Raw genomic sequence first — 20,427 nt, forward strand, 5'->3', positions numbered from 1 at the left:
AAGATAAAAATACAGATGAAGGACCTGAGGCTGGTGCTCCTCGGGCATATCGGCACTGGTCTGAGCGCTTGCTCTGTTTGCCCTCTGATATAATTTCTCCGTTTGCAACGCCATCACCTACACCAACCAGACACAAAAAACAATTGTTCTGCAATATCTCAGCCTTTCAAACCCCCTGCGTGTACCGACATTTCGGGTCAGAGAGCTGCTCTCTTACGATCTATTCGCCATGGCACCGGCCGACCTTATCACCTTGCCTAGCGAGATTCTCCTTTCGATTTGTAAAGATATGTGTCCCCACTGCTCTACTTCTGCATCAAAATGGAGTGACGAAGATTACAAACGGGGTCTGCGATCTCTCGTTCAGACATGTCGGCGTTTGCACGAGATCGCGGAACCGGTTCAGTATCATGATGTTCGCCTTGGGGATACTAGAGGGCATGCTATATGTTTTCTGCGTACTCTCCTTGAGCGACCAGACTTGGCTGCCCAAGTACGCTGGTTTAGCAATATCGATAGCAGCTCCTATTGGCTATTGTGGAAGGACATCGAGGCTTTTGGAGGAGCAGCACTACGTCTTTACATCAACAGGATTGGCGGATGGTTTGGGATGGCACTGTGGAACGGAATCGACTGGCACCAGGAGCTCCTTGAATTGACGCTAGGCCTCCTCCCGAATGCAGAAAAATTGAGACTCGAGGCGCCGTACTGGTACGAAAAGGGCTTTAGTAGCTTAATCACAGAATTTGTCCCCATGGAATCCGTCACCATGTTGCAAATGATTCCTGAGGAAGAGTATAGCCTTGGCGTCCGCCGCGGCTTGATGGACCTTGGCCCCCAGCGCGACTTTCTGGCCATGATGCCATGCCTGAAGGACTTGAAGATACATCGATACGGACGCATTTCAGAGCATCTGCCTCTTTCTGAAGTTTGTTCTTTATCGCTCGAGGACTGCTGCATTAGCAAGCGGAGTCTACGGAAAATCATTGACTCTTGTCCGAAATTGGAATGTTTTAATTACGTATTTAGAGACGTCGGAGTTGTTGACGCTGATCCGTTTACATGGGGACAGGCGCAACAAATGCTGCGCTCCCGAAGACAGACTCTGAAGAAGGTAAATTTCGAGTTCGGCAAAATGTACCTTACTACTAGGGACGAGCCTTTAGAACCGGGAGATTACTTGGGCAGTTTCCACGACTTCGAGAAGCTGGAGACGCTGTGGGTGCGAACGACCAGTTTTGGCGCGCAAGATGATGATACAACTATCCCCACGTTCCCGGCAAACGTTCAAGATTTGATTAGCAAGTTGCCTGGATCACTTATTTGCCTTGGCTTTTGCGGTTCACATAAAAATTGGGATGGGATAAAAATACTGGCAATGGCAATTCGAGAGGGCCATTTCCCGAAGCTCAAGACTGTGATGGTGGAACAAGAGCAAACGGAGTTTGAAGAGTCATGTGAGATCCTGGCTGCCGTTGGTGTGGTTTGCGGGTTTCTAAATAATGAGCTTTATGACTCTTTCCCGCGTTGTCTCCATCGACAGTATATAAAAAAGAGTAAGAGCCGACGTCACTGATCCTTTGACTAAGAAATGGAATTTGGAGGTTATTGTCTTTTCCAGTATCAGAAAATAGAAAAAGAAACAGGGTCCCGAAGAAGGTTCACTATTTTTGAACTGCATTGGAGGGAAGTTGCGGCGGAAGTAGGAATTGCTCAGTCCATAGACAGAATGCGATTTCGTCCTTTTATAAGCCGGCTGAAGCAGAGTCAAGCAATCTTCTCGATTGTGCCAATAATTGTCCAAGTGAAAAGGGTTGAGATGGTTGGCCCTGGCCCTGTATTTTTCTACTGAGTCGGATCAAGAAGTGTGGACTCATCAGAAAGATACACCCTGTTCTCATTCATATCTTGGTATCTAGGTGCCTGGCATTTTCGCGAGAGAAATTTGCAGCATTTTGCTTTTAAATATATTCAGAAATGGCTTTTCTCACTTATGTCCCTGGACACCTTTATCCTGTTGTCATTTAATATGGGCAACAAGTCTAGTTCTGATGCCTCTACTCCTAAGTGCATAGACCCTCATCTGAGCTCTGGCTCTCCATCACCAACGTCTTGCGGTTTAAACATGACTATTGCACTTAATTACTGCCTTCTTTCAAGCCACAGCTTTGCGGCATCATACATGCCCAGATACAAACCACTGCCCACCGCCGTCCAAGCACAGCGAAATGCTCCTCCACGAAAGAAGCCCCGGATCCCTCTCTCACGGTAGATATCGTTCATAATCCTCATAATGGACATTCCTCTACGATGCTGCTGCGCTTTATTCCTTCCATCCCCGCTATCCACTCTCACCATCATCCGTGTTTTAATCACATCGCTCGGCGTAGTCACAAATGCAGCCAGACCTCCAGCCATTCCAGCACTGGCTCCGGCAATCAGCCCCGTTTCTCCTACGCCCCTCGTCTGATTCTCTCTCAAACGTAATCTTCGATCCCATAGGCGTGTTCGTAGATTCTCAAACAGCGGGAACTGAAGTGCGGTAAAGGGCAGATTACGTGCAACCAGCGCCGAATACCCTGTAAACAGCCCGCCAGCAGAGCCCGTCGTGAGCAGGCGGCGGAATGCCATCAATGACGTCGAGTTACGTGAGCCTTCGGCTTGCAACATTTGAGCGTTTTGCTTGATTACTTCGCCTGGTGTCAAGACGAGGCACGAAGCCATCTCAGCGACTCCTGAGGCCAGTGAATGGGTTATCGGCTCGGGCACGGGTAGATGCCGCCCGAACACCCCCTTTGCAGTCTCGTATGTCGAAAAGAAGACGCCGGCTAATGAGTGAATCAGTAATTGTCTTGAATTCCAGATTCTCAGAACACATGATGCTATACCTGCCGGTAAAGTGGCAAGTATCACACTGCCGATTCCTTGGTAGAGGCCACGCAAGGCAAGGGGTCTTGAGACGGGAGACTTTATGAAATCTTGACTCTGATACCGTGTTTTCAGCGTGTCGAGAGGATATATGAGCATGTCGACTGTGAAGGCCGCAGCTGCGCCGGCCTTGTCCAGCAGTTTGTAAGTGTCCGGCATACATTATATGTAGTACGAGTTTATGAACAAGTACCAAGATAAATAGTAACTTACTAGATATATCTCCTTCATTTTATCACCCTGATACGAAGCTTCTCACTCATTTGATTTGCGTGTGGTCAATTGGCGTCAATCGACGTGAATTTGGCCTTTTAATTCCATCATGGCAGGGTCAATGACATCATGAAGCTGACGTGACGTCCAATCACAGAGCCTTGCAAATCCATTTTTGTGTAGGCCATCACATAGAATAATTTGCTTTCATGCAATCACAAGTCTAATGACACCAAAATATTTGGTTATGGCTTTGTCTTCTTTTATGTATTCCCAAATAACTAATATACATCAATGGATAGCCCATACCGCAGATTACTGATACACACAAAAACAAAAAACCAACGAAAAAAAAACCGTCTTCACCCAATTCTACCCAAAACTCTCTAAACCAATGTGCCCGTATGCTAGCCGCTGTCTAATATCTATTGTCGGATCCATCTCCTCTTCGTATATCTAGAGCTTGCTCTTGATGCCGGCTGCATCTTCCGAGACGACGACAGTGACAACGCAAATGTCGTCGACTTTTCCTCCGTGCCATCCTTCCTGGGGATAGTACTTCTTCACCTCCTTGGCAAAGGGTCCGTCCCTCTTCGTGTTCACGCTCGCGAGTTTGGCAGCCGTCACGAGTTCCGTCGCCAACAGACTTTGCAATGTCACAGCTTTTCTTATTATTGCGTCCTGGGTGTTGCCGTCGTGTGGAGAGGCGGTTAGATTATCCAGAGAATCGGCCACGGTGACTGCTTCGTTGGCAGCCATGTTCCATGCGCCGCTTTTGACCATGACCCGGCTCGCGATTCGGAGAATATCCTGGTTGAAGAGATTGTCCAACACGCCATCAGTAGCAAAGACGAGAACATCGCCATGGCGCAATTGGTGATGCGTTACGTCGGCATCCCGCGGCAAATCGCTGAGTTGTGCTCCCCCAAAGGCCGCCATTCGGGCAGCAACGCTAGGAGGTACGACTGAAAGCTGGAACGGCGTGTTGAAGGCATGAGTTTGTGGTTCGGAATAAGCATGCACTGCGTTCAAGCGCAATTGCAAGAAGCCCGAATCGCCCAGGTTGGCCACGTCCAAGACACCTCCGGGTCTGGCAATCGCGACACAAGCCGTGCTGCCGCCAGCAGGCACATTCGGATCCTTGCAAACCGCGTCGTATCCCATCTGCATGAGCTTCCTCGCTGTGAGAGCTTTGTCACTTGCCGCGGGATATTCGTATGCCGCAGCTGCCATATAGTCGCAGAATCCATGTGAGAAATCAGCTGGGTCGACGCCGGAGTCCACCCAACCGCCTACTCCATCCGCAACACCAAAGGCTACAGAGCCAGACTCGTTAACTCGGCTCACGAAGAAAGCATCATGGCCAGATTCGGGTCGCGAGGATTTTCGACGGTGGCGAGGCGGCTGGATTCGGTTGTATGGGTTGAAGTGGAACACGTGAGTCGACGGGTCGTACGGACGGTCCTTTGCGATAAAAGACGCGGCAATGTGGTAGGAGAATTTCGAAGAGGAGGAAGAGGACAAGTCGGAATAGGAGCGCAGAGGCTGCGACATGTGTCTGTATGTTAAAAACTGCGACGCCTGGCAAGTCCTGGGTGCGCAACTAGAGGCTATTCGGACGGTTAGCAGGCAAGGCGATGTTGGCGACACAAAGTCGCGTCACGCAGGGCCACAAACCATTCAACAGCGTTCGCAGTGATGGCGAGGCAGTCAATCTGCCAGAGAAAAACATGGCCGTCTAGGAAATGTCGTCTGCGATGGATTGTCGCAAAGAAAAAACGAGCATCGATGGGCGAGGCAGTCCGCAGCGGGCGCGCAGTCGCCAATCAGGGCAATACTTTAGACAAGCAGCTTCTTCGCCATTCCATAGCCACAATCCGGGCTCTTCACGGTCATGCGGCCAAGTCGTCAGAAAGCCGCCCGCGCCGAAAAAAAAAGAAAAAATTACTGCTGAAATTAAAGGTGAGGCAAACAAACTCTACAGTATGGGCGATAACAAAAGGATTCAATCGGGATTATTAAACCCCACCAAAATCCCCAAAATCTTCCCCCACGACCATTTGCGCGCTAAGGCACGTAATGATTAGCTAATTTTCCAAGTCGGCACGTGCAAGGGTCTGCAGCTGCTGGCCCGGGCTTTAGCCGGCTGTCACGAGCTGCCGCCTGGCAATTCCGACTTTCTCCTGCTTAGCCGAATTGTCAATGAAACGACTGTGATTGGCTGGCCCGTGGCCGTGAATCGAGGTCTCATAGCCGAGGAAGAGCCACTTCCATCTTCCCAGCTTCTTCCATGACGACGAGACCTCGAGCCGCCACCGAGTATCTTTGCAATTGAGCGGCTGCCAGGAGGAACCAAGAGCTTCGATTGCCTTGGCTCGAATCAATCACCTGCTGCAAATCCGATCCCTCCCTGTGAGCAACTGTAGCGCAGCTTCAAACGCGGGGCTCCCGGATCTGAAAAAAGCAATCCCGAGCAAAAGCATCGACACGAGACAACCGCAACCATGGCCGCTCTCCGCTCATCTACTCGAATCCTCAGCTCCTCTACGAGGGCAGCTTTCCGACCCAGCGCCGTCTTCTCGCGCTCCATGGCGTCGGTCAGCGAGACCACTGAGCAGCAGCCCAGAGTCAAGTCGTTCCAGATCTACCGATGGAATCCCGATACCCCAACCGAGAAGCCGCGGCTTCAGACCTACTCCATTGACCTCAACAAGACGGGCCCCATGATCTTGGACGCCCTGATCAAGATCAAGAACGAGCAGGACCCGTCGCTGACCTTCCGGAGAAGCTGCCGAGAGGGCATCTGCGGCAGCTGTGCCATGAACATCAACGGCCAGAACACCCTGGCTTGCTTGTGCCGAATCCCCACCGAGTCTGCCTCCGATGTCAAGATCTACCCTCTGCCGCACACCTACGTCGTCAAGGACCTGGTGCCCGACTTGACGCACTTCTACAAGCAATACAAGTCCATCCAGCCCTACCTGCAGCGCGATACCCCTGCTGAAGACGTATGCCGGCATCCCGATCTAACCTGACCCTTGTGTAGTTTGAGCAAGCTTTGCTAACTATAAGAAACAGGGCAAGGAGTACCGCCAGAGCAAGGCGGATCGAAAGAAGCTGGACGGTCTCTACGAGTGCATTCTGTGCGCCTGCTGCTCAACCTCGTGCCCCTCGTACTGGTGGAATTCCGAAGAGTACCTCGGCCCCGCCATCCTGCTGCAGTCATACCGATGGCTGATTGACTCCCGAGACGAGCGCACGGAGGCCCGCAAGTCCAAGCTCGAGAACTCAATGAGCCTGTACCGTTGCCACACCATTCTCAACTGCACGCGTGCTTGCCCCAAGGGCCTGAACCCCGGCAAGGCCATTGCCGAGATCAAGAAGCAAATGTCTCTTGGAGCATAAAGAGCGAATTAGGTTGTTATTGGGGGGGAATGAATAGGAAACAAAAATTGGGCGGATAACTTGAGGATTCACTGCCGCTGTGTATTAATCACCGATGGAATTACCATCTATCGATGTTCGACTAGGGAGAAGAGTAAAAATATCTTTTTTTTACATAACCAGTTCATTGTACTCTCGCAATGTTTCATTTTGTCTAGCAGTCTGTGATTCCGACTCTCCGCCTTGGCGACAGCAAATGGTGAAATGTCACGAGTCGGTGCATTCCTTGGCCAGTCCATTCTGAAAACACCAGCATACTCAGTCCGACGCCACCGTTTCAACCAGCCTCTCCCTTGCACAAAGTCGGTCCGTCCCCTTACACCACATGGCCTTTTCTCGTCGCACAAAAGCCGTCTCCATCCCGGCTGATGTCGCAAGAGGCGTGGCAGGCACGACTTTACGCTGTTTGTTTGTATAAATTAGCGTGCAGATCTTTTAGAGCAAGTCCCAGATCATCATTCGTCCCTCAAGCGTATTACCTATTCCTATTATTAGTATCATTTATTCTCCGAGAGATCTTGTTCGTTACGACGATGAAGAGAATGATACTGGCTGCGGCTCTTGTTGGGGGAGCTGCTGCCCTGGTGGCGAACAAGCCTATCAAGGCGACGAATACAGACTGTGGAATCATCTGCACCGACGAGGTGAACGAGTGCGGCCAGAAATTCGGAGGGTATTGATTCTTCTCCCATTCTTTAATATCTGTGCTAACGCTAGAGAACGCGATAGGTGCTACGATCCCTGTGTCGATCCGGTTCCCACGCCGCCTCCTTGCACGGTTCCATATGTGACTAGCTGGCACCCAACACCAATGCCAACTCCTACTTCTCCGGTCGAAATCTATAATTGCAGCGCGATTACCGTCTGCGTGGATGGAATAAACAGCTGTGGCATTCCCTTTGGAGGGTACGTCTTATTATGATCGCCCGTCGCCCTGTAGAGGCCGAGGATTGCTAATATGATACAGATGTTTTCCTGACTGCAAGCCGTGGAATATCATTGTGCCTCCATGTCCAGAGGATGACATTGACGCTGTTCCGTTCAACCCATTTAACCCAATTCCGTCGACGCCAGCTTCAGAGACTCCGCCTTCAGATATTCCAGCTTCAGAGACTCCAGCCCCAGAGTCACCAGCTTTGGAGGCACCAGTCTTGGAAGTTCCATTTATAGAAAGCCCAGTGGCAGAAGTAGATGAAGATGCAGATGGCCCAGTCCCGTGGATTCCTGGGGACTTCGATGATTGGTTTGACTGAATATCACGAGTTGGTGGAGTTCAAGATTCTGTTGCTGTTCAACTGACGGCTTCTCCTATTTTTTTTTTTCTCGTGGCACAAGGTAGAGAGGATATGCGGCTTGGAGCTAATTTGAACGCAACTACCTACTTTTGGATACCTACAGTAGAAAAATTCGAATACCTATTAAAGATTCCTATTTTTGTGATATGCAATACTCCGTGAAACCCATACCTATGCTAATGCCAATAAATACATGTACCCAAGACCCCTTTCAATAATACGAGCTCCTTGACGCAGAGCCTTCAACCAGAGTCTCATCATCAGAACTAAACTCTCCCCCAACATTTTCACCCTGTTCTGGGGGAGCTCGCATGGCCTCCAGTACATCTCGATCTAAAACAGGGAGCTGATAAGGTTTGATGGTGTGAATCTCACGGCCCGAAGGCATCTTGTTTATTAAAGCGTTGATAGGAGGAACAGGTCGTGTGTTCATCTAGACCGCCAGTTAGCGGAGTGAGGGGGCAAGGAATATCATCGCAATACATACCGTATCATTAATCTTGTTCCATTTTGCGTCTAGCATTTCGAGAATCCTCGTCTCCTCCAGTTTGCCAGCATCGGCTCCCCAGGTAGTCTCCTTGTCAACTCGGCGATCCTCCCTCTTCTCATTGAACCCCTTCATCGTACGACTAAAACTCAACCCTTTCTTCGCGTCCTTGACCTCGACACCGAGTTCATGTAAGCCAGCACGTGCCCAGGCAATCCCTTCTGCCGTCTCGCCTCCCAGCTCGGCGTCAATTCCAAAGAACCGACAGGCCTTTGCTCGGCTAGTCCGCCGTAAATCTTCCAAGTACCGCAAGAATCCAGAGCTGATACCGCTTGGCCCAGCCTTGGCTGATTGGCACAATGCGGCAGCTTTTGCAGCATGTTCAGATGCGGCGAGGCAGAGACGAGCGTAGAGATGAGCTCGAACTTTTGGAATGTCTGGAGCCTTGAACATCCACTCCTTGTCGTTTTTATTCCTATCTTGTGCCACAGCTGCCGGGTAGGGGTCGTCCTTTAATACAGCCAACAGCGTGGCCTCGGCGTGGCAGAGGGAAGAGAGAGCACGGAGCGTAGCAGGAGAAACATCGACACACGGTGGGCTACCAATTACCTGCTCACTTCTCGTGGCGATGTAGTCGTATATAGAAGCAGCCTCTAGCAGGTATTTCGTGGCTGTTGTCATGATGGTTGTCCGCTCTTGCGTCCCCTGGAAATCCAGAGTTGTAGAATACAGAGGTTGAAGCGCAGCCCTTGCCATGAGGACATGAGCGAAGCCCAAAGTAGACAGCGTAAAATAAAGCTCATGTTCCAATGAAATGATATTTACCCGGGGACGTTCGCGCCCAGGCACAAGGTCGCCAGAAAGCGTTGGTCTCCATGAGATGGAGGGAGTCGACTCCAACACTGTGTTGACTGTCTCGTTGCCAACTGGCTGATTACTTAAGCCGGCATCAATGGCGACGAGATATGGAAGATAGTGCTCTAAACTGGAGATGACGGTGCTCAGATTTGCAGTTTGAGACGAGGGAGGCAGTCTTTTATGCTTCTTGAGCGCGTCTCTGACAACCCCGCGATAAGTGCTCGCGCTGAGGGGCAGCGATGGGTGAGAGTCAGAGCTAAAGGACGATGAGAAGGAAAAGGCCGAGGTGGTCGGTAGGACGAATGGAAATGGCATTATCAGCGGCTGGTCTGTTGGCGGCACTGGTATTCGGTTTCAATGTCTTTTCGAGGCTTGGAATTGGAGATGGTGCAGAAAGAGACATTGAATCCGCCAGGGCCTTGGCATTTACACCAAGCATCACCATACAGTGCAGATCCGTGTCTTTATTCACACTGTTTCTCTCCAGATATTGGAGCTCCACTGAAATTCCCCAATCTGGAGATGCTGCCAAAAGCTCCAAGTGTCACTTCAACTGCATCTCAACTGCAACTCTGCAACTCTCCAGGCCAGCATCGCCCGCAAATCCTCCTCCTCATGCGGTGACAAAATGCCCGCCCCAAGTCCTGCGCCGCACAAGCCTCGGCGGAAAGCCAACAAGGCCGAAAATGACGGCGACAAGCCGCGCAAGTTCGACGCCCTCGTGCGCACCCCGGCCTTTCCCTTGGCTGCCTTCATGTGGCCGGCGCGCACGTCGCTGTCGCAATGGGAGGTGCTGCCGCTGGTTCTGATGGTTGTTGGGCTGTTTCGATGGGCGGCCGGGCTTTGGGGGTACTCTGGTGAGCGATTGGACTCGTTGCGTGGTGTTTGTGGTGTTTACTCGACCTGGGACTGACGAGACGGCGCTGCGGCGCGATGCAGGATTCCAACGACCGCCCTTGTTTGGCGACTACGAGGCTCAGCGCCACTGGATGGAAATCACCGCCAACCTGCCCATCTCTCAGTGGTACTTTCACGATCTGGAGTGGTGGGGGCTGGACTATCCGCCTCTCACGGCGTATCACAGCTGGGCGCTGGGCAAGATTGGCTCTCTCATCAACCCGGAGTGGTTTGCCCTGATGTCCTCGCGCGGTTCCCACGACCCAATGCTCAAGATTTTCATGAGGGCAACCGTCATCGCCTCTGAATATCTGATCTTTGTCCCCGCCGCTACGGTCTTTGTGCGACGGTTCAGCAGACTCAACGGCGTGAATACCTGGACCAGCAACCTGGCTCTCGTTGCCATTCTCATGCAGCCGTCGTTGATTCTCATCGACCATGTGCATTTCCAATACAACACCGTGATGCTCGGATTCGTCGTGGCCAGCATGTCGAGCATGCTCGCCGAGCGATACAAGTGGGCAGCCGTCTTCTTTGTGGCCGCCCTGGGCTTCAAGCAAATGGCACTCTACTATGCCTTTAGCGTCTTCTCATATCTGCTGGGGAGGTGCATCACCACTGGCATCAATCCCAGTAGGCTGTTTGGCATTGCGTTGGTGACTCTCATCTCTTTCGGCGTCCTTGTACTGCCTCTGGCACTTGGCGTACTCTACGACAAACACCGCGGGATTGAGGCAAGGCCCGAGCTTAATGGAGCTACGGCGCCACTTCCCATTTTCCCCTTTATCGTCAATTACATTGACCCTCAGAACTTTTACTATCCCATTGTTGAGCAGCTTGTCCAGATGGTCCACCGAGTATTCCCCTTTTCTCGTGGCCTCTTTGAGGACAAAGTCGCAAACTTCTGGTGTGCCCTCAACACCGTTATCAAGTTGCGCAACTTCCCGGTGGAGCTTCTTCAGAAAGCTGCTTTGGGAGCAACTCTTCTTTCCATCATCCCTCCTAATCTCATCCTGTTCCTACGCCCGCGCAAGTCAGCACTTCCGGTTGCCTTTGCGGCCACTGCATGGGGCTTTTTCCTCTTCAGCTGGCAGGTCCACGAGAAGAGTGTTCTGCTCCCACTTATGCCCATGACGCTGCTTCTGGCCGGGAAACAAGGCATGAGCGGCGAGGTCCGTGCCTGGGTGGGCTTTGCCAACCTCCTGGGCGCTTGGACTATGTTTCCTTTGTTGCATCGAGTCGACCTCAGGGTGCCGTATGCAGCCCTCACCCTGCTTTGGGCGTACCTCCTTGGCCTCCCTCCAACCTCCTGGAGCGCGCCCTTCCAGGAAGGACAATCTGGAGTTGTCCAATGGGGCACAGCTCTGCTACAAAGCACTTTCTACGTCATCATGGCGGCGTGGCATGTTGTCGAGGCTTTTGTTGTACCACCACCTGGCAAACCTGATCTATGGGTTGTCGCCAACGTCGGTGTGGGCGCGGCAGGCTTCTCCATCTGCTATCTGTGGTGCCTCTGGAGGCTTTTACGAGAGACGGAATTTCTGCCAAGTGCTCCAAAGACCAAGTCGAAGACGCAGTAGAGATGGATATAGGTGTATTTCGTGATAGCTGAAGATGAAATAAGCCAATCCCCATAGGCTCTACATATCCCGTCGACTTTAAACGACGTTGGCCCAAAGCAGCTGCCTGTTGGGCGAGATGGGCTGTGCAACAGATGCTTGGCACTAGAGATAGAATATGCATGTTGGACTTTATGTTCCACGCAGTTAACAGCGGTCAGGTATTGATGGAAGCAACAGACCCTATTAGAAGAGAGGGACCACAGAGCAAAGATTCTGTAGACGAAAGCCTCAGCGCCCTCGATAGATCCATAGACGATCAGTTAAGCATCAAATTCTATAGCAACATTAATTCGAAGCATTTGCGAAGTACCCAACAAGCCTCAGTGACCCCCTTATGCCCGTATCCGGCTGATTTTCATCAAAACTCTCATGCCAAGTTTACGCAGAGCCGGATAGTGGCCTTTGCATTCTGTGTCACCTAGTGTTGTCCCCATTGATACGTTGTCAACTGTTTCATGCCTCCGCAGTGCCATGGCCGTTTGTCTTTGAGGGTTGATACTACTAGAGACAGCCCACAAAATCTGCATCCCATCTCTTCTCTTCTCATCCCTCCTGTTGGTGATGGTTTGTGGTGTTTTTGTGAAGGGCATTATGTGGTAATTAGAGCGAAGACAATTCTGTCTCTATACTATGATGCGGTGTTTTCGAATACTCGTGCTTGTGGCGGCGGTGGTCAGTGGAAGCGACTTGGAATTGGACCCAGTGAGGGTGACGACTATTACAACGGTGTTCGATGCAACATGGACGTCTATGAGTATGTATTCATGGCAAAGAGCATTGCTGAATGAGTGTACTAACCATGTTTCGCAGATGCTATCCTCATAGCGGAAACAACGATGACGACGATTATAACGATATCCGATGGAACATCGACGCCTACTGGTGTGTATTCATGGCAAAGAGCATTGCTCAATGAGTGTACTAACCATGTTTCGCAGATGTTATCAGCGAGGTGACAGCAATAACGCTGACGACGATTATAACGGTGTTCGATGGAACAGCGACGCCTACTGGTGTGTATTCATGGCGAAAAGCAGCGTTGAATGAGTGTACTAACAAGTCGTATTTTCGCAGATTCTATCGAGACGTCGACAGAGTCATCTGTTAGTCTTCCATCAGTATTTATAACTCTGCCTCGGCCATCAAGATCGTCTTCTTCACAGCTTGCATCGTTCATCACCAGAAGCATACCGCACACGATGACCACCGACTCAATCCTCTCGTTTACAACCATGACTTCTTCTCCTTCTTCTTCTTCTTCAACACCGGTAGCTACGCAACAACCAGAAACCGTTCAACCATCAACTACCGATCATTCAATATCATTGGGTAAAATCTGGGGCATAGCCATAGGATGTATCATACTTGGCTTCATCCTCTTTGTATGCATCCCTCTTTGGTTACACAAGGGCGGTGGCTATGAAGTCTTGAAAAGATGGTTCGGCGGGTCTCGCAGGACGGGAGATGAGGATCGGGAAACAATTGAGCAGCTACAAGGGCAAGGGCTTGAGACTCAGGAGGTGATGCCGCCGGCTGAGCTTGATGCCACAATGGAATATAGGGGAAGCGCTTCAGTGCTGGAGGGGCCTTGTTCTCACCATCCTGTGGCAACGCGTATTGCGGAAGAATTAGATGGCAGTAACGTGGCATCACACAAGTAAGTAACTTCCAAGAACAAAAATAAGCTTCGGTGAGTCTGAAGATAATATGCTGGGTGAACTTCATGGTATAACTAACATGTTTAAATCTCAGTCCAGTGTCTATATCCCAACGACCAGAGTTCGTGGCCGTCGAACTACCCACGTCTGTCGACCCGGGAAATTCGCCTTTGCCGCGATATGAAGACTTAGATACGGATGAGAGACATCGAGTGTTTTCGTGGGCTGCGCCTGAGTCTACATATCGGCCGGAGAAGTTGGGGATAGAGGATAGCAATTGATGAAAGAAAAGTTTATTTGGGTATTTGATTTGCATTTATTGTTGTTTGGTTGGACATGCTTGTTGTCATAGATTTGGGAGTGAGCTTCATGTTTGGATGGTATTGTGTTTGGATAGAATTACGGCCTCTGATGTTTAATTGAACAATATTTTACCACTCTGCTTGATTATTGCTGTGTATTAAATAATTCAATCCAATTTAATTGCTGTATGAAATATTTACTTTCCAACCCTATAATCATTATCTTGTTGAATGGTCTTTGCTGTATTCTCACTTGACGAACCCCTGGTGCAGGGTAGTCGAGCCACTGTCTAAGACTGAACCCATTTCGTAGAGTATTTGCGTAAAAAGCACCAGGCAGATTGCGAAATTATAAACTCGCTACTCAGAGCCATATTCTCTGGTTTCAAAATGGCAAATTCATATGGAAAGAATGGGATGCCATGTCCACATCTCAGCTACGGTCAAAGTCACGTCGCCCACGTCGCCCACAAGTATCACACACCGCACAGTTCAAGATAGGAGAAACGAGTATTCGAAAAACGGCAAGTCGTCAATTTCATGATTGGACTTTGTATGTCAGCTGATTAAGGCCGCCATGCCAGCCATGAGCAGTCAATCCTCCCACGCCACCAGAGCCATGCTAGACTAACCGCACAACGTGCTCGTAACTTTTCCGAAATTCGTAGAGGGTCGTAACTTTGCAAATCTTTAGAAATAGATTGCTTAGTCGAAAAGGCCGAAACCCATATCCTCGTCGGACTCCTCCTTCTCCTCGACCTTCTCCTCCTCCTTGGCCTCAGCGGCGGCAGCGCCACCAGCAGCAGCGCCACCAGCGGCAGCAGCAGCGCCGGCACCGCCAGAGGGAACGGAAGCGAGCTTCTCAGAGCCAGCGGCGATCAGCTGGAAAGGGAAAGACTGTTAGTTGCACTGCGGGAGAGAAAATTTTTCAATTATTGTTGCAGGGAACATACCTCGTTGACGTCCTTGCCAGAGAGCTCAGAGATGAGCTTCTCGAGACGCTCATCCTCGGCCTCAATGCCGACGGAGCTGAGGACGGCCTTGATGTCCTCAGCAGAGGGAGAGGCGTTGCCGCCGAGGTTGAGAAGGAGGTAAGCTGCGAGGTGCTTCATTTTGAAAGTTGCTGCAAAAGAGAAATCTTGTTAGGAATCCTTGGTCTTTTTGCACACGGCGGAATGCAGCAGTTCGACGAAAGCGACGGCGATGTCTGGTCTCGAGCTGATGGGAATTGCTGCAGCTTCCAGAGAGAATGAGGCACTCACTTTTAGAAGGTTCAAGAGGAACACGAGAAATCAATCACTTTAACCGCAAGTTGGGCGGAGACTGAAGCCTTCGAGTTCTGGTGGTTGATGGCTAGTTGTCGGAACAAAAGTAGAAAAAAAGTTCCCGCTTGCAGAAGATGCAGGGCAATTTACATCTGTGGGCGCTAAAAATCGTAGCTTAGGCGAAAGGGCGATCCGCTTTAGGGCGTGGAGTTCAGCCCCAAATCCCTGATCGCACCGCCACAGATGCGTCACGTGCAGCCTTACTTCGTCCCCGGCAGTGTGGCGCCAACTATTTTTCATCCGTAGCTCTACCGGCAAAAGGTGCGTTGGCCAGCCTCTCACCTTACGCTTTTTCTCTGGACGTGCCATGCCAACTCGCTGAAAAACCTACACTCTCTATCTCGCTTGTCTCTGCTGACCGGAGCTTTGCATATCTTATCCATCTCTCATAATCCCTTCCCTCAGAATCTTCCTCCGATTATCTCGAGGCGCGCGCACCCGTTCGACAAGCACCTTTCCAAGGGCCATTTGTTTCTTTGCGTGAGGGGAGCGTGCGTCGGCGCCGATTCGCCTCCTCTTCGCTGGTTGAGCGGAGGAGCAACTTCATCTATGAATCACGGCGCGTAATCATCTCAGGAGGGCTACGTGAAAGATTTCGCTGGAATAATCACGATTTTGGAGGAATACAAGTCTCCCGACAGACACGATGCCGGTGAGTCGCCGCTTTCCCCCCATTCCTTTCCTGGCCAGGCTTGGGCATCAGTAGCCGTGATAACTAATGCGGATTACCAGATTGGAGATCTTTTAGCCCAAATTAGCGGTGGAAAGTCCTCGGACAGCCCTGCGCCCGCTGTTCAACGACTACCAAGCGTTTCTATCAAGCGAAAGGCAGATGATGATCTCGCTAGGAATGACTCCAAGACACCGCGTCTCTTCGCACAACCGGCAAAGTTGCCACAGCGACCCGTCACCGCCCCTTTGCCGAGACCGACCCCGATCCCTTCGAAGACGGTAAATATTGCTAGTCGACCAGCCAAGCCGGTTGTTGCTAGCAAACCACCACCGGCGCCCTTAGCCGACCCGAGCAAACCCAAGGCTCCTCCGAAGAAGGGTTCCTATGCCGAAATTCTCGCACGAGCCCAACGGGCACAGGCCGTGATGGGGCAAGTCGGGAAAATTCAACACAAAAAGGTTGAGAAAGGAGCTATCAAGAGGGAAAAAGAGAGGAGCGATGTGAGGGCCGCACCATCGGGTGCTCTGGGGAAGAAGCCTCCTGTTGGCTACAAGGGGTCGTCGAAGCCGGTACAGCGCAACGGTACCAACGGGAATGCGACTTCAAAAGCTGATCGGAACGGTGCGGCATCCCGACCCACAGCCAAGGCCACGACATCTTCAAGGAAGGCGCCCGAACCAGAGCCGGAGAAGAAGGTGAAAAAAGCAGCGGTGGCAACCACCGGCTACACCGGGACAGCCCGTCCCAAACCGGGCGCAATATCGAAGAAAGGCAGCGCTCAACGTGGTGGTGCCTTACTCAATGCGCCTCCCCCCAGATCAAACTCATCCAGACGAGGAGGCCGGTACGAAGATGACTATGACGAGGAGATGGACGACTTCATCGATTATGACGACGAAGAAGACGACAATCCACGCTATGGTTATGCGTCAGATGCTTCATCCGACATGGAGGCTGGCATGGACGACATTGATGACGAAGAACGAATGGCGGAGCAAATTGCTCGTCGCGAAGATTTGCAAGAGGAACGACTTGAGAGATCGCTAAAGGTGGCAAAGGAAGAGAGGAAGCGTAAAGCCCTCGAAGCCTTACGGGCCAATCGACGCTAAAGGAAGGAAGGTGAAAGTTCCTCCTTTAGCTGTGTTTTACCTTTGGAAATGCATGCGATTCGTTTTCTCACAACTCTTCTCACCCTTGGACATTGATTGAGTATTCACGTAATTCTTGAAATGGATCGCTTCATTGCGGATTTGGGAAGTGGATAGCGGGATGAGTTTGCGCAACGGAAGAGAGAAATGGGGGAAAATCGGGAAAAGAAAGTGAGTGGCAGCGTTGCAGCAGAAGTGGCTGCCGTGTGTCTACCGTTTCAAGTCATTAGCGACGGAGTTTTATTTTTCAGGTCTGCGCTATCCCCAGACTTGTGGACTATTTCTGACTTCCCCAGTCCGTTTATTTTTGCTTTTTCTTCATATCTGCCTCTCTTTTTTTAGGTAGTTTCGTCTTGATTTTTTTTTTCTGTCAGCGGTGTTTAAAGGATTGGAATTTGCATTGTATGGCGCAGAAATAGGAACCTCACTGCCAAGTGTCCTGGTTTGGACATTATGTGAGCATAGCTAGTTTTTTTTCTTGACAAGGAAAGTCAACGCGTTTATAATTGTCATATGGTGCTTTGATATATACCAAACCAAGCAAAAACAAAACAAGTCTTATTGGCTACCGTAACCTAGTATGAAGCCCATGTAACAAAAATCCCAGTCACGACCTATATCCGAGAAGCAAAATATGGAAAAAAAGAAATGACAAAAAACACAATTCTAGTAAGGCCGTCTTTTTTTTTGTTCCACCTGTGCTGTTATATAGCATCAACTAAGTTGTTCCCTTGTACGGTTACGTTTTTCTTTTTCGATTAGATCAATCTGAATCCTATAAACAGTCAATGTAAGAAAATCGTTAGTCGTCAAGGCAGATAGCTTCTTGGTGCTCGCCACGCCCACACGATACCTGGTTAGTTAGGTATCTTGTGAGCGCAGGCGAGCATCCAAGAATGCACCAGCCCACGTTTTGAAAGCATGAGTGGATAATGATGATAATAGGAGACATCGGTATCCAAGCCAAATAGAAAGAGTGTCTCCTAAAGTATCAAGCCCGGAGGCAACGCCTGCTATTCTAATAGCCATTGACGCCCCCTTTTGCCTTCAAATCGACTTTGTTACACTTGCAAAAAAGAAATAGAAATAGTGAAGCCAACGCCGTCCAATGATTGTTTTTTTTTTGTCGAACAAAGCATGTATATTCCGAAATAACAAGGCAGAAATAGAGAAAAAATGTGACCACGAGTTTGTAGATACGAGGTTTCAAATGTTGAGGTAAACATTGAGTAGTTCCAACAAATTGGGAGAAGATGGGGAATATATGCGTGTGTATGCAGACTCAAACGGTTGAATCAAGGAAGATCGTCACTCTGCGATTGCTTGCCACTTGAGCTTCCGTACGGCTTCAGGAGCCAACCTTGATAATGCCTTACCCCCTGAGCGCTGATACTATTAGCGGTGGGTATGATGGAGGGAGGCGGATTGGTTCTGCGAGGCGGCTCCCTCTTGGCAGGCTGCGGAGGGATAGCAGGAAGGGAAGACGTGGAGGGTGGCAGTGTAGAAGCAGAAACAGAAGCAGGCGCAGAGGTTGATGCAGGTGTGGACGCAGAAGCTGGTGTAGAAATGGATGCGAGTGTGCGCTTTTCTTCGCCGCTGGCCTGGGCCGCTGCTGATGCTCCAGCAGTGTTCATGAGGCCCTTGTCGCGAAGATACTGAATAGACTGAAGAACAGCCAAGTCTTCTTGCTCCTTGTCGTTTAGAATCAGCCGCTGCTGGATGGTTAAACGGCCATTGTTGGCCTCGCGTTCCTTGATGGCCGCTTCCCTAGCTTGGGGATCATGGACGAAGCGGCACTTGCCCTTCTTCCCGCAAGTTCCACCGGTAGAATAATATTTGCAGTGTCTGGTAATATCAGCCTTGTTGGCCGAGGGAGGAGGAGTAAGCACCGTTTTGGTACGGCTGGACATGACTTCTGGCTCATCATCGGAGGAGTCTTCAGAGGGATCTCGCATCTCGTCACCCTCATCACCCTGTTCTCGCTTCCTTTTGATGGAAAACTCGACTCTGCGCAGTTGCTTTCTCAGTCTATCAGCCTCCTTCTCCAGAGAGGCAGCCTTGTCCTCTTCTCTTTGCGCCAACTCGGCGGCCTTTTTGGCTTCGACGCGCGCTCTGGTGGGAAACTTCTTCTTTCGCTCTGCAATGAAAGCCGCAACATCGCTAATGCTAAACCAAAGGAAGATGGTTAATAATGGCACAGTATATAAATAAAAGTTAGCATCACGGTACTTACTTGAGGGCTTCCTGGCCAATGAGTTCAGTAAGTGTCTTTTCTTCTCCCTCGTCATCTTCTGTTTCCGAATCGACTCCAGGGGTTAAGCCCAGAGTGTTGGTCTTTCTCTTCTTCTTTTTGCCAGCTGATGGAGATTCGGGTTTGTCGGGCTTTGAAGCGCTGTCAACGTTGTTACTGGGTGTCTTTGGAAGGCGTGACTTGTCACCGGCTCCATGATGATGATGGGAATGATGACCGCCTCGCCCCTTGTTGCTGCCATCCCTATGCCCACCACGCCCTCGACGAGAATACTGGCTATGTGAGGAATCTTGGTGGCGAGAGGTGGTAGGAGGGGGTGGAGGTGCTGCATAAGCATACTGCGGCGGGGGATAATGAGCAGCTCGAGGATCAGGGGGGTATTGCTGAGGGAAGCCACTAATCATCGGAGGGGGTGCCGCATCATATTCATGGCCGTGACGGACGGGAGGCACCCCATGAGATGGCTTGTGGCCCCCGCGATCGCCGTAGCCTCCACGGCCTCTGCTGCCACCTCCAAATGCCTGAGGAGCTCCTTGACTGTTCCACTGGGGCTGGTTCGGTGGAGGAGGGGGGGCTTGATAGGGGTAAGGTTGAGGGGCGGCATAAGCAGTCTGCTGGGGGTACTGAGACGGGGGATAAGGTTGAGGAGCGTAGTTTGGATGGTAATTCGACGCAGAGAGCGGAACAGGAGCATGGGGATGGGCGTGGTGTGTAGGAGCATGGCCATGCTCTGGAGCCCACTGCGGCTGAGGAGCTGGATAGCCATTCGCTGGAGGATGGGAGCTCCCATACGGCACAGCGTGTTGGGCAGGGTATGGCTGCCCAGTGTATTCATACCGCGGCTGCGAGCTATGGTAGTCGCCACGGCCCCCATGGTAGTGGCCACCCCGACGGCTGCCTGATCCGCCGCCGCGATTCTGGCCGTAGGGAGTCGAATTCGACTGTCCGTAGCTGGCACCGCCAGAAGTAGGGGGCGGAGGGGGAGGTGGTGCGTAGTTGTACGTCGACATCGTTCACGGAGTCATATAGCGCTGCGGACGGGCGTTTTTTGGTTTCTTTTTGGGAAGCTGGTCTGGCCAAGCAATTCGGTGCAGGATCAGCTGCTGTGATGTCCGAGGAAAAGGGTCAAGACAGGACAGGAGACGGTGAGCGTCGGACTTCGAGACTTCTCGGTTTCGACAGAGGGCCGTTCGGTGCGGGAGGAGGAATTCGACAACAACAGCGTCAAGACGAAATCAAAAAAAGACACGGATAACCCAGAATCACTGTCCTAAGTGCAGGGCCGCTGCTAGAAATTCGGATCGTCGGCGTTGGGGCCACAGACGC

General features: G+C 51.0%; 11 protein-coding genes across 11 annotated transcripts; 6 read left to right on the plus strand and 5 right to left on the minus strand.

Moving 5' to 3' along the window:
* Positions 1 to 229: 229 nt before the first annotated feature.
* TRIVIDRAFT_226992 (uncharacterized protein) lies at positions 230 to 1,576 on the plus strand (the record flags this gene model as incomplete). Its single annotated transcript, XM_014095875.1, has 1 exon — positions 230 to 1,576. One exon carries the CDS (start codon positions 230 to 232, stop codon positions 1,574 to 1,576), a length of 1,347 nt encoding a protein of 448 aa, XP_013951350.1.
* Positions 1,577 to 2,142: 566 nt separating this feature from the next.
* On the minus strand, positions 2,143 to 3,087 carry TRIVIDRAFT_42510 (uncharacterized protein; the record flags this gene model as incomplete). The annotated part of the gene is made up of 2 exons (XM_014095876.1): positions 2,143 to 2,828; positions 2,889 to 3,087. The coding sequence occupies 2 exons, from the start codon at positions 3,085 to 3,087 to the stop codon at positions 2,143 to 2,145; spliced, it is 885 nt and encodes a 294-aa protein (XP_013951351.1).
* Positions 3,088 to 3,618: 531 nt separating this feature from the next.
* Positions 3,619 to 4,641, minus strand: TRIVIDRAFT_24738 (uncharacterized protein; the record flags this gene model as incomplete). The annotated part of the gene is made up of 1 exon (XM_014095877.1): positions 3,619 to 4,641. A coding segment is annotated over one exon (1,023 nt), but the record flags the coding sequence as incomplete, so codon positions are not given.
* Positions 4,642 to 5,457: 816 nt separating this feature from the next.
* Positions 5,458 to 6,723, plus strand: TRIVIDRAFT_88418 (uncharacterized protein; the record flags this gene model as incomplete). Its single annotated transcript, XM_014095878.1, has 2 exons — positions 5,458 to 6,149; positions 6,220 to 6,723. The coding sequence occupies 2 exons, from the start codon at positions 5,646 to 5,648 to the stop codon at positions 6,544 to 6,546; spliced, it is 831 nt and encodes a 276-aa protein (XP_013951353.1).
* A 395-nt stretch (positions 6,724 to 7,118) lies between these two features.
* TRIVIDRAFT_66108 (uncharacterized protein) lies at positions 7,119 to 7,838 on the plus strand (the record flags this gene model as incomplete). The annotated part of the gene is made up of 3 exons (XM_014096115.1): positions 7,119 to 7,258; positions 7,315 to 7,491; positions 7,553 to 7,838. The coding sequence occupies 3 exons, from the start codon at positions 7,119 to 7,121 to the stop codon at positions 7,836 to 7,838; spliced, it is 603 nt and encodes a 200-aa protein (XP_013951590.1).
* Positions 7,839 to 7,998: 160 nt separating this feature from the next.
* TRIVIDRAFT_75759 (uncharacterized protein) lies at positions 7,999 to 9,540 on the minus strand (the record flags this gene model as incomplete). Its single annotated transcript, XM_014095879.1, has 2 exons — positions 7,999 to 8,313; positions 8,368 to 9,540. The coding sequence occupies 2 exons, from the start codon at positions 9,538 to 9,540 to the stop codon at positions 8,092 to 8,094; spliced, it is 1,395 nt and encodes a 464-aa protein (XP_013951354.1).
* Positions 9,541 to 9,853: 313 nt separating this feature from the next.
* TRIVIDRAFT_88422 (glycosyltransferase family 57 protein) lies at positions 9,854 to 12,052 on the plus strand (the record flags this gene model as incomplete). The annotated part of the gene is made up of 2 exons (XM_014095880.1): positions 9,854 to 10,082; positions 10,165 to 12,052. The coding sequence occupies 2 exons, from the start codon at positions 9,854 to 9,856 to the stop codon at positions 11,700 to 11,702; spliced, it is 1,767 nt and encodes a 588-aa protein (XP_013951355.1).
* Positions 12,053 to 12,374: 322 nt separating this feature from the next.
* On the plus strand, positions 12,375 to 13,683 carry TRIVIDRAFT_205766 (uncharacterized protein; the record flags this gene model as incomplete). The annotated part of the gene is made up of 5 exons (XM_014095881.1): positions 12,375 to 12,498; positions 12,555 to 12,626; positions 12,683 to 12,757; positions 12,819 to 13,401; positions 13,497 to 13,683. The coding sequence occupies 5 exons, from the start codon at positions 12,375 to 12,377 to the stop codon at positions 13,681 to 13,683; spliced, it is 1,041 nt and encodes a 346-aa protein (XP_013951356.1).
* Positions 13,684 to 14,409: 726 nt separating this feature from the next.
* TRIVIDRAFT_139551 (uncharacterized protein) lies at positions 14,410 to 14,816 on the minus strand (the record flags this gene model as incomplete). The annotated part of the gene is made up of 2 exons (XM_014095882.2): positions 14,410 to 14,586; positions 14,658 to 14,816. The coding sequence occupies 2 exons, from the start codon at positions 14,814 to 14,816 to the stop codon at positions 14,410 to 14,412; spliced, it is 336 nt and encodes a 111-aa protein (XP_013951357.1).
* Positions 14,817 to 15,675: 859 nt separating this feature from the next.
* On the plus strand, positions 15,676 to 16,811 carry TRIVIDRAFT_66113 (uncharacterized protein; the record flags this gene model as incomplete). Its single annotated transcript, XM_014095883.1, has 2 exons — positions 15,676 to 15,681; positions 15,762 to 16,811. The coding sequence occupies 2 exons, from the start codon at positions 15,676 to 15,678 to the stop codon at positions 16,809 to 16,811; spliced, it is 1,056 nt and encodes a 351-aa protein (XP_013951358.1).
* Positions 16,812 to 18,145: 1,334 nt separating this feature from the next.
* Positions 18,146 to 20,111, minus strand: TRIVIDRAFT_12401 (uncharacterized protein; the record flags this gene model as incomplete). Its single annotated transcript, XM_014095630.2, has 2 exons — positions 18,146 to 19,016; positions 19,084 to 20,111. The coding sequence occupies 2 exons, from the start codon at positions 20,109 to 20,111 to the stop codon at positions 18,146 to 18,148; spliced, it is 1,899 nt and encodes a 632-aa protein (XP_013951105.1).
* Positions 20,112 to 20,427: the final 316 nt, after the last annotated feature.

The sequence above is a fragment of the Trichoderma virens genome, assembly GCF_000170995.1.
Source record: "Trichoderma virens Gv29-8 chromosome Unknown TRIVIscaffold_89, whole genome shotgun sequence".
Lineage (NCBI taxonomy): Eukaryota > Fungi > Ascomycota > Sordariomycetes > Hypocreales > Hypocreaceae > Trichoderma > Trichoderma virens.